The sequence below is a fragment of the Limulus polyphemus genome, unplaced genomic scaffold (assembly GCF_000517525.1).
Source record: "Limulus polyphemus unplaced genomic scaffold, Limulus_polyphemus-2.1.2 Scaffold327, whole genome shotgun sequence".
Classification (NCBI taxonomy): Eukaryota; Metazoa; Arthropoda; class Merostomata; order Xiphosura; family Limulidae; genus Limulus; species Limulus polyphemus.
Genome location: NW_013665937.1, coordinates 193,917 through 207,472, shown reverse-complemented (window position 1 = coordinate 207,472; position 13,556 = coordinate 193,917). Strand labels below are relative to the sequence as shown.

Below are 13,556 nucleotides of genomic sequence, written 5' to 3'. Positions count from 1 at the left end.
TAGTCATCACCATCCACCGCCAACTCTTGGTCTACTCTTTTACCAACGAATAGTGGGATTGAACGTCACATGATAACGCCACATGGCTGAAAGAGCGAGCATGTTTGGTGGGACGGGGATTCGAACCCGCGACCCACAGGTTGCTAGTCGAGCGCCCTAACCACCCGATCATGTTTAGTTGGTGTATTAGATAATAACGGTTTATTTGTTGTCCTTAAATAACCCAACCTTAGGAACCAACGTTTGAAAACACTCAAGTCTTTTGTGTATTTTCTGTATTGTATTAATTGCGTAATTTCGTTATTTGGTTCACGCGTATCCTTCAGTAACTTTTATTTATTAAACTTGTTGAAAGATTTTTGAAAGGAGAACAGCAATTTCTCTAAATGCTTGGTATTTCCATCCATGTCCCCACACGCGCAGCAGTAAATGTAAAGGCATATAACGCTAACAGTTGGGTTTCGATACTCGTGATAAGCAAATCACAGATAGCACACTGTGTAGCCTTGTACTGCAAACAAACAAAACTTTCCCTTCATAGTGACACAATGCAGGCTAATATTTATTTAAAGTTAGTAGTTTTATTTTAAGTAAGATAGGGTATAATTATTTCTAGATGGTTGAAACACTGTCTTGACTTAGGTGTAGAAAGCGGTTGATTTCAGAATGATAACAAGATCATTAAAAATTGTTAATTTAAAAAGGGGAATATGGATCGTCAAAAACGTATAGACACAAGTTGAATCAAAATGCAAAGGTTATATTTCCAGCCTAGTTTGTTTACTTTTTTAGAGTCCCTAGTTGTAGGTTTGAAAATATATTATTTGCATTTTCATTCAACTTGTTTTTGCACTTTATTGACGATCCCTATCCCCCATTTCTAAATTTCTTGGTTCTTAAATTTTTTATGTCCATTTATGGAGAATAAATTGTGAGTTACATACGTGTATATGCATTCAGTTAAATGTTATATGTTGTTCAACAGTTTACTGCTGCATTGGCTTTTTTCCACCCAACCATTATTTACTGGGCCAGGTGGTTTTGTGCTTGAGGTTTCGTGTGAACACGGGTTTAACAAATGTCGAGTACAAAGGAAGCCGCTGACAACAACATCGCATATATTATGTACTTATAACCATGTAAATCAACTTTCAGTGAAAAATAATCAACTTTTTAAATAAGTCATGGACATTCGAAGCGCTTCATATAGTATATCTGTCTAGGTTTTGGTGCAAAATACTAATCCAATTTTGCTGTACGCTTTTGAAACAAAAATATGAATAACAATATTAATAATCTACTATGGTAGAAAACTCACTGAAATAGTCGCAGAAAATCACGTATAGACAAAGTACAACAGCGAACTCGAGAAATGATGAATACTCAAAGAAGCAGTTTTCAATTAATGCGTTATAAAGTGTACAAATTATTTTACAATTAATGTGCATTAGTAAAACACCGCATTTTGTCAATGGTGGAAAGTGAAGAAGTTAGAGAAATTTTTCAGGGAGAAAAACGAAGGTGTTTTAATTAATTTTAAAATACTATATTCATTACTATTGTCCATGTTTCAGTAAAATATTCGTAGCCGTTTTTTTTTGCATCGACTCGTAAAACTATATTCAATAATAATAAATATACATATTGTTTACTCTAATAAAACGAACCATTTCTGATGAATATAAAATGGAACATATCCGACTAGTATAACGGTGCTTAAATGGCTTCGAAGAGCTTATATTGGTAGCGAAGAAAGACTTTGGAGAATCAATTTAAAAACAGCCCTACAACATTCGCAGGAGTTTGTTTAGAAGCTGTGCATAGATTTTGGCGCAGTATACCTAGCCGTTTTTGCTGTAGGATTTGGTGTTTGAATGGCTCGAAAAAAAACTAATAAAATATTTCATTCTCTTTCGAGAAACAACATAAAAGTAGTCCTATGGCCTGCACAGGAGTTATTTTTAGTAGGTTTGCCCAGGTTTGAATAAAATATTCATAGATGTATATTTCTGTAGGCAATAATAATAATAATAACATGAAGAACATATGGATGAATTTTGAACTTTGTCTAACAATCGGAAAATCAACTTTTTACTATTATCAATATATTAGCAGCCTTAGCCATTGAGATAGAAGGTCTTGAGTGTTGTTTCAAGAACAAGTCTGTTTTTAAGATGGTTTTTGTCCGTATGTTTTATTAGAATTTTTGTGAAATTCCTGGGCGAACCCTATTATAAACCACTATCGTGGTTCATGACTAAGATATCACAATCGACGTTTCATCTTACGATTTCATCGGATCTTGTAGTCTACATTAAAATACACAAGCTCCAAAGCCACTGAAAACACCAATCTTACGGTGTTCACGATATTGTATTTCTTTTCTTTTTTAAATAGGAGTGGAATAATTAATTTTTGGAAGAATTTTCTTTATTGTCGAAAGTAGTGTGTAATTTAGTAATAAAGATTGCATTCTCTACAATTTCTAGAAGGCGACAGTGGAAATGATAGCTCTAGTCGGAGCGACCCTGGCGGAAGTGGTGATGAGGATAATGAGGCACGACTGCGATTGAAAAGAAAATTACAGAGAAATCGAACTTCATTTACTCCCGAGCAAATCGAAGCTTTAGAAAAAGGTAAACAATTAAAACGAATGGGTTTCATGAGTTCAAATATTTTTTTTGGTTAGATTATTAAATGTTAAGCCTAATGCAGATGTTTGAAATATCTCTCCCAAGAGCCTTAGACCTGTTTAGATGTTATAATATAATGGGAACACATTCACTTGGGCTACCTAATACTTCATTATTTAAGATATTCTGTTTTGCCAGTGACACAGAATACAAAGTGGAGTATTTACAATAATTATTAACTTTTATTAAATATATATGAAGTAAAACAGCTTGAAATGAGTAAACCATTTTTATTAAAAACCACAACGTTTCAACCACACATGTAGCCATCTTCAGGTTGGGCGGGTTCTTTTTGATTATTCGGTAAAATTAATAGCATAAAGTCCAATACACTGAATTATAACAAAAAGTTTTATTCTTTCTACTACAACGTATTCGATTAACTTAACTGACGCTTATTGATAGGCTTAGCTATACAGTAGACGCTTACACAACAGTATCACTTACTTGTTACTTTTTCTTGTGTCTTTAATGCTTCTTAAGAACAAACTCAATTTTCATGAAATAGAACTAATGGAAATAACTGCCAAAAACTAACTATACAAAATATTAATTATACCAGACGCTAGAATACAGGTACTGAATTATTCAATATTTATAGAATCAGAGATGGTATATGATGTCTTTTTTGAAAAATTACTGTACATTGCTATATGTGTCATAAAGTATTTTTAATACTACATTCCTTACCCAGAATATTGTTTATTGTAAAAGTGTACATGCCATTGTACGTGTGTAACCGGTATCCAATTCAAAACACAAGAATAGGTAATATGGTTAGAATACAAGTAGTCACAAATACGTTTATGAATATTTTGCCTGTAGAGTTTGAAAGAACTCATTATCCAGACGTATTTGCCCGTGAACGGTTGGCAGCCAAGATAGACTTACCAGAAGCTAGAATACAGGTAATGAATTATTCAATATTCATATAATTAGAAATGATATATGATGTCTTTTTCTTTTTCAAAAATAGCTGTATATAATTAAAGACTATATAAGGTATCTCTCTACAAATACAAATTTTTTAAATAATCCCCATTTCTCTCAAGCGATTACATGCAAACACAGAACAAATAAAGATAAATCATAGAAGGGTTTACTATGAGAACTCCTAGAAATTTATCAAACTAAGGGCTTCTGAGGTTTATACAATATCTTAAGAAAGCTATCGGTTAATACACTTACCTTTATTCATTCCATATAAATTCATATGTCATTAAGTTCAATTTAAACTAAGCCGTTAATAGCTATTTGTCATCAACTAAACCTAAAATAACAACATTTAATAACGTCAATACAAGGTTTACCTTATAGTTCCACGTATTAACAAACGTATAAAACTAAAATCTATAGTTACAATTTGTACTTTTGCATTTATGGCAAGGCTACTAAGACTATTTGCCGCCGTCCTTAATTTGATACTAACCAGAGGGAAGGTGGGCAGTTAGCATCAATCACCATCCATGCTAAGGAATTGACTATAACGCACCTACAGCTTAAAATGCGAAAATATTTTGTGGTATCGCAAGGATTCGAAACTTTTGCGCCAACTCATGCCCATCTATAATCAGAGACACTTCTACACAACAGGTATTAACTAACACTTGGGAAAGTAAATACCCAACTGTTCGCTATTACTACAACACGACCATTGGCAATAGGATAGTTAAAAATAATAAAGTGTTAGATAACATAACCACTGAGGAGTTATCCGGCATTTTATATTTTGAATGTCACCGTAAAGCCGATAAAGCAGCAAAAACTGTTTACATTTGCAAAAAAATATTACGACTTTATCTATACCGCGGATATATAAAAAAAAACAAACGATTTTTAGCGTTATAAGCTTTCAGACAGTTTTGACAGACTTTTGAATCCTATAATATATAACATAGATTATATTGGATTCCCAAACTATAAAACACTAAATATATAGAATCGTGAGAATGACCACAGTAAAATCTATGCAAAAGTAAAACTTAGAATCTAGGATGGTAATCTTCAAAGAAATTGTAACGAAGCAATACAGAGATAGCTTGAGAAATGCAACCATACAATAAAGGGATAGCTTGAGAAATGCAACCATACAATAAAGGGATAGCTTGAGAAATGCAACCATACAATAAAGGGATAGCTTGAGAAATGCAACCATACAATAAAGGGATAGCTTGAGAAATGCAACCATACAATACAGAGATAGCTTGAGATTTGTAATCAAATAATACAGAGCTAGCCTAAGAATTACAAAAAACAAATAAAAAAACAATACAGAGATAACCTAAAAATTGCAATTAAGCAATGCAAAGATACAGAGAAACTTTGCTATGTCAAGATTCTGGTTTATAGTAATTAAGGTTGAATAGACTGGAGATGTTACATAAGTCAAATATTTTAGAAATTAAGTTAGAGAAAGATAGTCAAGATTATTATACCTTCGGAAAATATTAAACTGAGATTTTAGTTGTTGTTTTTTTAGGAAAGTTTCATAACTGAATAAAATATTAATGTTTTTTTTGGAAAACATTTATTTATAATTGCGAAATCTTCATATTTACCTCGTATAAAAAGTAAATATGCTTAGAAGACATTGAGATAATATTAGAGGATATTTACAAAATATTCGTGATAATATTAGACAATATCAGAGGATACTTACAAAATATTCGTGACAATATTAGAGGATACTTACAAAATATTCGTGATATTATTAGATAATATTAGAGGATACTTACAAAATATTCGTGATATTATTAGATAATATTAGATGATACTTACAAAATATTCGTGATAATATTAGAAGATACTTACAAAATATTCGTGATAATGACAATTGGTGAAAGATGTAGCACGACTTATGCAACATTGAAATTCTAGGAATTATATAGATCAAAACATTTTTCCCGGTTCTATCAATGGAATGCCAAATAACATCCACAGGCTCTTTCTGTTCAGGTCTGGTTTTCGAACCGCAGAGCCAAGTGGAGACGCGAGGAAAAATTACGCAACCAACGGAGGGTTGCCGAGCAAGCTGCTGTGGCGGCAGCAGCTGCCAACTCAACTCCTGCTCGACTCTCTCTGAATTCAGGTTTCCCAAATGCTCTCTACCCGGGGATAGGACAGCCAATGGCTAGTATGACCGATTCTTACAGGTATGGGAAGATTTTATTAGTTTAATGAACTTACAATACATAATAGTACCTTGGAGAAATATAATGGTCAGTTATTTTAATTTAGTTATATGAAGCAAACCACTAATGGTTTTATACTATTTCTTTAATGTTATTTTCATTAACAGTATAGGTTAGAATGTTTAATAGGGCTATTTTTTATTAGTTTTAATTTTTTATTATTACATTTTTATTATAAAGATTATTTTGCATTGTTAGCTTAGTATATGGATTTAAGACTAACCTAAATTTCCTAATCTGGCTGGAATTTATGAGAGATTATTGGGTTTACGGCCGAAAATGTCGTTAAGAGGGAGGGTACTCAATTGACGAGCATTATCATCTTTATAGCTAAGAACTTAAGAATAGCTTGTTTAATTAGCTGTACTTATTATAAAATTAATGTCTAGTTTGATCTTTGTAGGTGCATTACTTTGATCAGAATTTAATATCAATTAAAGTGTAGGGAATTCAATGTGTATAATTTATTATCCCAGTGAGAAGCTAAATATATTGCTGAAGATCAGAATCTCAAAAGTTGAAAATAGCGACAAAATTAAAGGAACCTTGATAGAATGACTTATTTAGTATAATAGGTTTTATTTGTATTCGTAAAAGAATCGATTTATATCTCGCCTTAGTTCGACTTGGAATTTAAACTTATTATTTTTGTTCTTAACACGAGGCAAAATCATACAGTTTCTTTTCAGCTATTACTAATACTTTTTATAATAGCTATTGTAACATCTATGGATGATTAATCTAACAATAATAAGTTTTGCTTTCTCTGTAAACATTTCTAAAGAAGTACGTTTTGTTTACATTTTCCCTTTCTGTAGTTTAAATATAGCAGTAATACGGCTATAGAAGAGCGTTTCTATTTTCTTTTTAGCTCCATTCCACCGATGTCCACTTACTCTATGTCCAACAATATGGCACCTAGTTCTTGTCTCCAGCAACAAACACCATCTTATTCCTGCATGCTACCATCAGGGAGTGCTAGAAACTATGACCCTCTCTCCCTTGGTAGCTATGGCAGGCCTTCTTGTCCAACAGCACAACCATATGTCATGCAGCCTATAAATGGTCAATTTGCAACGGTCAACAATGGCAGCGCTGGGTCAACAGGTGATGAAAATTATGGTCATTCTCGTGTAGCTATATGTGACAGGAAGATATCGAATTATTTTTTGCTAAATACTACCAATAGAACCAAATACATGGGAAACAAAGAAACAAAGTTGTTCAAAATAAGAGCATTTTAACGTCATTTTTAAAAAGCTGGATCTTGTAGATTAGTTCTTGACTATCTATCTCCTTGATGAAAACACCGAAGAAAGCTGCCATTGAAAATAGACGAGAAACATTTAGAATAAATGTGTAACATTGTGTGTTTAAGATAATGATACATAACTACGTGACACCTTTATCGTGACCTGTTCAGAAAATTATTATTAACTGGAAGTTAACTAGCTATGAACCGCTCTTTGAAAGAAACCGCGTTTACACTCCATGCACACCACAATTGGGTATATTTTATGTTGATCCGGTTTAGGTATCAAATTATAAGAATATATATTGCAACTTTAAAATGCACACACACACACACACACACATACACACGCAAAAAAAATTAGAAAATAAAATAAAAACTCAAACCCGAGCACTTTTAAAACAAATATACTCCTGAAGAAAGAAGGCCCTTCTTTCGAAAACACGTCGGGTTTTGGGATTTGTTTTTACGTCAGTTTCAATAATAGCTTTAGAAAAGCTTTATTCCATGTTTGTTTGTTGCATTATCTGATTTCCTGTCTTCTTATTGGCTCGTGAGGATTGTATGTCAAATAACAGGTTTTATCCAGATGTGTTAAAACCGTGTAGGATTAGCTAGTAGAGGATCATTACCCGTAGCTTGCTCTGTAGAATACTCACAAACCTAAATCTCTTTTCCTCTGAGGATGACAAATAGACACAAGTGAAGATCTTTTTTTTTCATAGGATGAAAAGGTCCGATTGGTTTTAGCTCATTCTCCCCACAGGACGATGAGGGCAGATAAACATTAATTCCTTTTTCCCAAGAGAATAAAGAGATCAGATGAGAGTTAACTCCTTTTCCTCAGAGGGTGAGGCTAGACGAGTGTCAAACCCTTCTCCTCAGACGAAAATAGATTACACTTAACTCCTTCCCTCTAAAGGACGAAAAGCTTCCTAACAGAGAGCTGAAGACCGTTCTATTTATAAAGCAGTCCGCAATTTCAGCTTAATGATATCCAAGTTTAACTTAAGTTATTCGTGAGTGATGTGAATTAGTTATGCAGAATTCTATATTCCTTCGAAGTTCGAAGAAGACCACGACATCATTTGGTCTATCTGTGGATACGGAGATGGCTCAGGAGTCCTATCCGAGCCAGGAAGCCTCGAATAGGACTCCTGAGCAGATACTAATATACGTATTTGCACTCACTAGATTAAACATTAAGACAGGCATGTATATAAACAAATCTAGATTCATATCTTTATCTTAAAATTAGATTACGCTTATTTGGGAGTCGAACAACAAAAACAATCTGCTTCTTTAATGTAATGAAGTCTATATACAACTAATACGTTTAAAAAGTATAATAAGCGTTTTTGTTTTAAATATTTTTATCAGTAAGAGGGTTAAGTTGGATTATTAGAAGGTTAGATTGAATATGACACTTTGTCTTTATTTTTTCTAATTTAGGTCTAATATCACCAGGGTTATCTGTCCCAGTGCAAGTTCCTTCCCAGCCTGGTGAACTGAATATGTCCACAGCTTATTGGCCAAGGATCCAGTGACCCTGGGAGCGTCAGAAGCACGTGTGTACAGGAAAGAGACTAGCTTTTGACGCTGTTAATTAGCATCTTTAACTACTTCTCGTCCGGTTGAACCATGTGAAACTGTGGAATTTACGATTGGTTTATCTGATGAAACTGAAATTTTCACAGGACTGTGGAGAACGTTAGATAGCATGCTGTTATCGAAAAGACCTCAAAGATTGTGCTCGAATTACCAAAAATATCAGCATATGATAATACCGTACTCGGGAAATTTACCATGAGATTGGAATATTATTGAATGGCTTTTAAGCATTGACATCATCATTACTGAAACACCCCCTTGACTTTACCTAGTCTTCCGGTTTATCAGTACTTTGGATGTTTGTAATATACTTCTTTGGTTTTCTCAAAAGCTGTGAATTTGAGATGTAAAGTTTCCTTATCAAATGCAAGAGTTGAGACATTGGAAGCTGCAACAAATATTTCTTGCTTGTTACACAATTCTGTATGTATACTTTCACAAGTGATGTAAATTATTGTACAGCTAACTTTGAAACGACCGTGAATAACCTTAAACGAATCTATGAATATATATATATATATATATCTTTTTTTATATTAAAATAAATCAAATTTAGTATAGTGCGCTCTTGTTGTTGCAACATGATTTTAAGAACGTCTTTGTAGCATGCTGTAACAGTTTGTAAATTAGTGCAAAAATAATTCCATGAGTTTACAAATGTAACCAATAATTTCAACTTTACACATTCGTGAGTAGGCCTGGACTTTCAGGGTTAAAACCAACCACTAAGGAATAGCGTACGAAACGAGACGTTTTACAGCATTATTAGATGTTGACCTACGCTTTTCGTGTAATTCAAATACCACAAGAATAAGTTTATGATTTGTCAAAATCTGTTAAGACATTGCGATTTTGTTGTGGAAAAAGGTCCAGTGTTTTTTCATCATTTACTTTTACGGAAGACTTTCCATTCTATTGCACCAGTAATTATAAAAGATCGAAAACTAACAATAAATCGATGCACGTGATTATTCTACATTATTTACTAGTAATAAAGATACTATGTCCAGAACGTATACGCCACCTTAAGTCTCACAGTAAATGACTAGTAAGAAGATTTACTCACAACTCTATTTGTTATTAGTGCAATAAGTACTTGTGTTAATGCTATGAGTTGAAACACGTGGAGAATCTATCGACGGCCACTGTGTGAAGACCCTTTTTATGATGTTGAAATAGTTCACACCCATAGCTTTATAAATATAGAAATTTCTTTGACACTACTGATAGAGAAAACTATAACTGTTACAGTGGGTTATATATCCTTAACGATCTGTGTCTATATATATATATATATAATTAAAACCATTTAACAAAACTAATTGGAAATTTGTTTTCTAATTTATTTCCGTCCGAGTTTAAGAAATGCAAACAACTCAATAAAACGTGTTTTTTTGTCATTTTTCTATCTAGAGGTAAAGGTTTATATTGTGAGTGAAATTGTTCCTTTCGTTAAAAGAAAAAATAACGAATGTTTTACACGCAGTTGTTAATATCTTTTTAATCTATACATTTTGGTTTCTTAACACCTTTCATTCTTTAACCATTATGATCCTTTCTTGCTGGTACAAATAAATGTTTAAATATATGTATTGAACAAATGCTATTTTTCTTATGTTGAAGTAAATTTCGACGTATTTTGATTCTATATTCGTGAAACTTAGATAGAGAAACTGATGCTTAAAAACTGAGAATATTAAAAATAATTTATAGTTTGGTAAATGATATGAGAAGCAATAGATAATTACTCCTTATAGGTTTCAAAGGAGCTACAAGTATTCAGAATAATTGTCGAGCCCTACTTCATATGGTAATTTTAGCTTAAAAGCATATTGTACATATGAAATGTTTCGTTCTCAGTAAAGTACAATTTTAAACAAACAATGGCCTCTTTAGTTAGAATTTAAACATTACAGTAGCCCTTACCTCGTCGTAAAACAAACAAACGAACCCATTTTTTTATTTAAACTAACTTTTGATTCTGAACAAAACCAGGGTTCAATCACGTGAAAATAACAGATTTATATTACACGACAGATTATGCCCCTTTATAACGATTAAACAAGATGGTAGCTCCATGATGACAAGTGATATATTATTTCTTACAAAAATGGGGAAAATAATACATCAATATGACGTGTTAGATCTGTAAATTGTAAGATGGGTTAAGGTAGAGTATTATAAAATTATTCTGACCCCTCAGACATAACTATTTCACACGTAACATCTTAAAACTAAAAAAAGAAAAAGAAAAAAAAGCCAAAGGTGAGAAGGACCTTGAAGGCTTCCTTTTACATATATAGCAAAGATAATCTAGTTTGGCTATTAATCCATGCATATAATTTACATCACTTTAAATATATCGGAAGAAAATCCACCTTACCATAACACTTGCACGGTGAGTTTACAGAATGGATCATATAAAGGATGATTTTACAGGTTGGAGAATGTATAAGATACGTATTTACAGAGTGGAGAATGTAGAAGATACGTATTTACAGAGTGGAGAATGTAGAAGATACGTATTTACAGATTGGAGAATGTAGATAATATGTATTTACAGAGTGGAGAATGTAGAAGATACGTATTTACAGAGTGGAGAATGTATACGATGCGTATAGAGAGTAATGTTAATAATCCACCGTAAATAGTCTCTAAATTACTCTGTTCTTTTGTACATTTGTGTTATAGAGACAGGTTTCAAATTAAAACAAATGTGGCGCGAATAAACCTGCAGAGAATCTTGCTAATAAGTGTATAATGTGCTTGGAAAATAATTATAGTTGTAAAGAGCTTCTAGTATGCTCAGTAAATATTTCTTATTCTGTGAACTGATATGTGAGGTTTGTGGAAATGTAAAGTCAGATCCGTAATTTCTTATTGTATTTGCCCAAAAAAAGAAACTATGAGCGTTGTAATAAATAGAGAGATTGCCAAGACAAAGAAAAATAAGAATGATATAAAACAAAACCTTCTCAATTTAAACACAAGAGCTAACGTTGCGCTGTACACAGCTACACGTTACCAACACAATTGTATTTCTAACTATTCGTTTCAGAATAATGAAAATTCAGCTTGGTGTTTACTTAGTCCTAAGCCATAGTTTTGAATAACAAAGTATATATATCGTTACTGATATAAAAACAATCTTAAAAAAGTTTGAAATAAAGGTCTAGCAGAAAATATATACCAGATGTACTTCCGCAGAGACCTCGAAAATGTTCTGTTTCAAGAGTAAATAAAACAAAAATTAAGAGTAACAAATATTTTTATTTCTTGCTTTTGAAGTTCACAGGTCATGTTGTTTCTACAAAGTTTATAATTCTTCTCGTGATTTATGGTATGCGCACGTTTTACTGACGTCACGACAGTACAAATTGCAAGGTAAGCGTCCCTTATGTGACGCAATTTTAATGTCTACTGACTGACTGACGGACAACACACTACTGTATCGTGGCGCAAGTGGTGAAAACGGAGCTCTTATGGCTGGCGTCGTGTTGTCAGAGTTAAACGTGGCATTATATAGCGACAAAAGGAGAAGAAAGTTAAAGCAGAACTCTATAAAGGAGGAGATGGAATGCTACTTTTGGAATTCGAGTTTTAGTGTGTTTAAAATATTTTTTCCAAGAAAAGCTTTATTTAGATACATTAAAATGTGTTTTAGAAGTATATAGGTGGTATTTTACCTGATACTTAGGCGTATGTTCAACTTCCTCGTACTTTTGTCACCTAGCGACGCTAGTTTAACACGGGTAAAATATCATTTTATATCTATTGGTTTTCAACTATTGCCAACATTTGAACAAAACTGCCTTACTCTGAGCAAGAGCGTTTTCTCTATATTTTCTGTAAGAACACTAACAGAGTCAACAAAATAATAGCTGTTTCTGATATAAACTTAAAAATAATTTTACATTGATGCTCAGGAAATGTTGTTCTAACTGATATTTCGTAAATGTTTCTGGTAAATTTAAAATAATGTGTCATATCGAAATATTCAAAAGTGTAAGAAAAAGGAAATGTGACTAGTAAAGATATCCAGTGACCTCAGACTCAAGGGTGGTGGCGTTTATTATAGTTTTAACACTTGAACCATTCCAATTGTGATTTTACTTTATACTGTAACTTTAAGAACAACCTAAGAGATCAAGTACTTTTTTTAATCAAAAACTGTTCTTCTTAAGAAGGCCTGGTAATCTGTCAGTTTTTATTATCAAGTGAAAACTATTAAGAATCGTGAAATAATACATCACACTCGATGAGACAAGACATTATCATAATTTTCCCCTAACACTAAAATGTGCAAGTCAACATCATCATACTAACACAATAAACCCGACCCAAGTAAGGTATTCAACAGTGTAACCGATATTAACATGAGCTTATAGTAACACTTTAATCTCAACCCAAGCAAGATTTTCAACAATCTAGCTGAAATTATCACAACATTAAAATAACACTTAACCCAAGTAAAATGTTCAATAAGCTAGTTGACATTTTCATATGTTTATGGGAAGACTAAACCAAACCCTAACAAGATATTTAACAAGCTATTGATGTTATCACAGCCATTAAACCGAAGCTGTGATTTCTGTTTCCAACATCTTCGAACTGAAGTAAAGTCGGACTTCGAGTTAGTGTTTTCTTCTATCTTTTTTAACTTTTCTTACATAATTTTCTTGCCATTAGTAGAAAGTAAGTTTGATATTTTTCTGCCCAATCCACTAGTTTGTATGTGCACAATTTAGTTAATTTGTTTCACATTAAACCATTGCTTTTATATAAATGATATATATTTAAAAATCAAAC

At 32.5% G+C, this 13,556-nt stretch overlaps 1 protein-coding gene across 4 annotated transcripts in view; it reads left to right on the top strand.

The window, feature by feature from the left end:
* LOC106457408 (paired box protein Pax-6-like) overlaps positions 1-11,202 on the top strand; it is a 95,413-nt gene extending 84,211 nt beyond the window's left edge. For 3 of the 4 annotated variants that reach the window (XM_022383323.1, XM_022383322.1, XM_022383325.1), the window contains 5 exons: positions 2,490-2,636; positions 3,519-3,601; positions 5,634-5,845; positions 6,756-6,991; positions 8,589-11,202. In XM_022383323.1, coding sequence (XP_022239031.1) covers positions 2,490-2,636; positions 3,519-3,601; positions 5,634-5,845; positions 6,756-6,991; positions 8,589-8,683 — 773 coding nt within the window. In that variant the 3' untranslated portion in view covers positions 8,684-11,202. The remainder of the gene's footprint in view (positions 1-2,489; positions 2,637-3,518; positions 3,602-5,633; positions 5,846-6,755; positions 6,992-8,588) is intronic. The other variant, XM_022383324.1, reaches the window with a different exon arrangement.
* Positions 11,203-13,556: the final 2,354 nt, after the last annotated feature.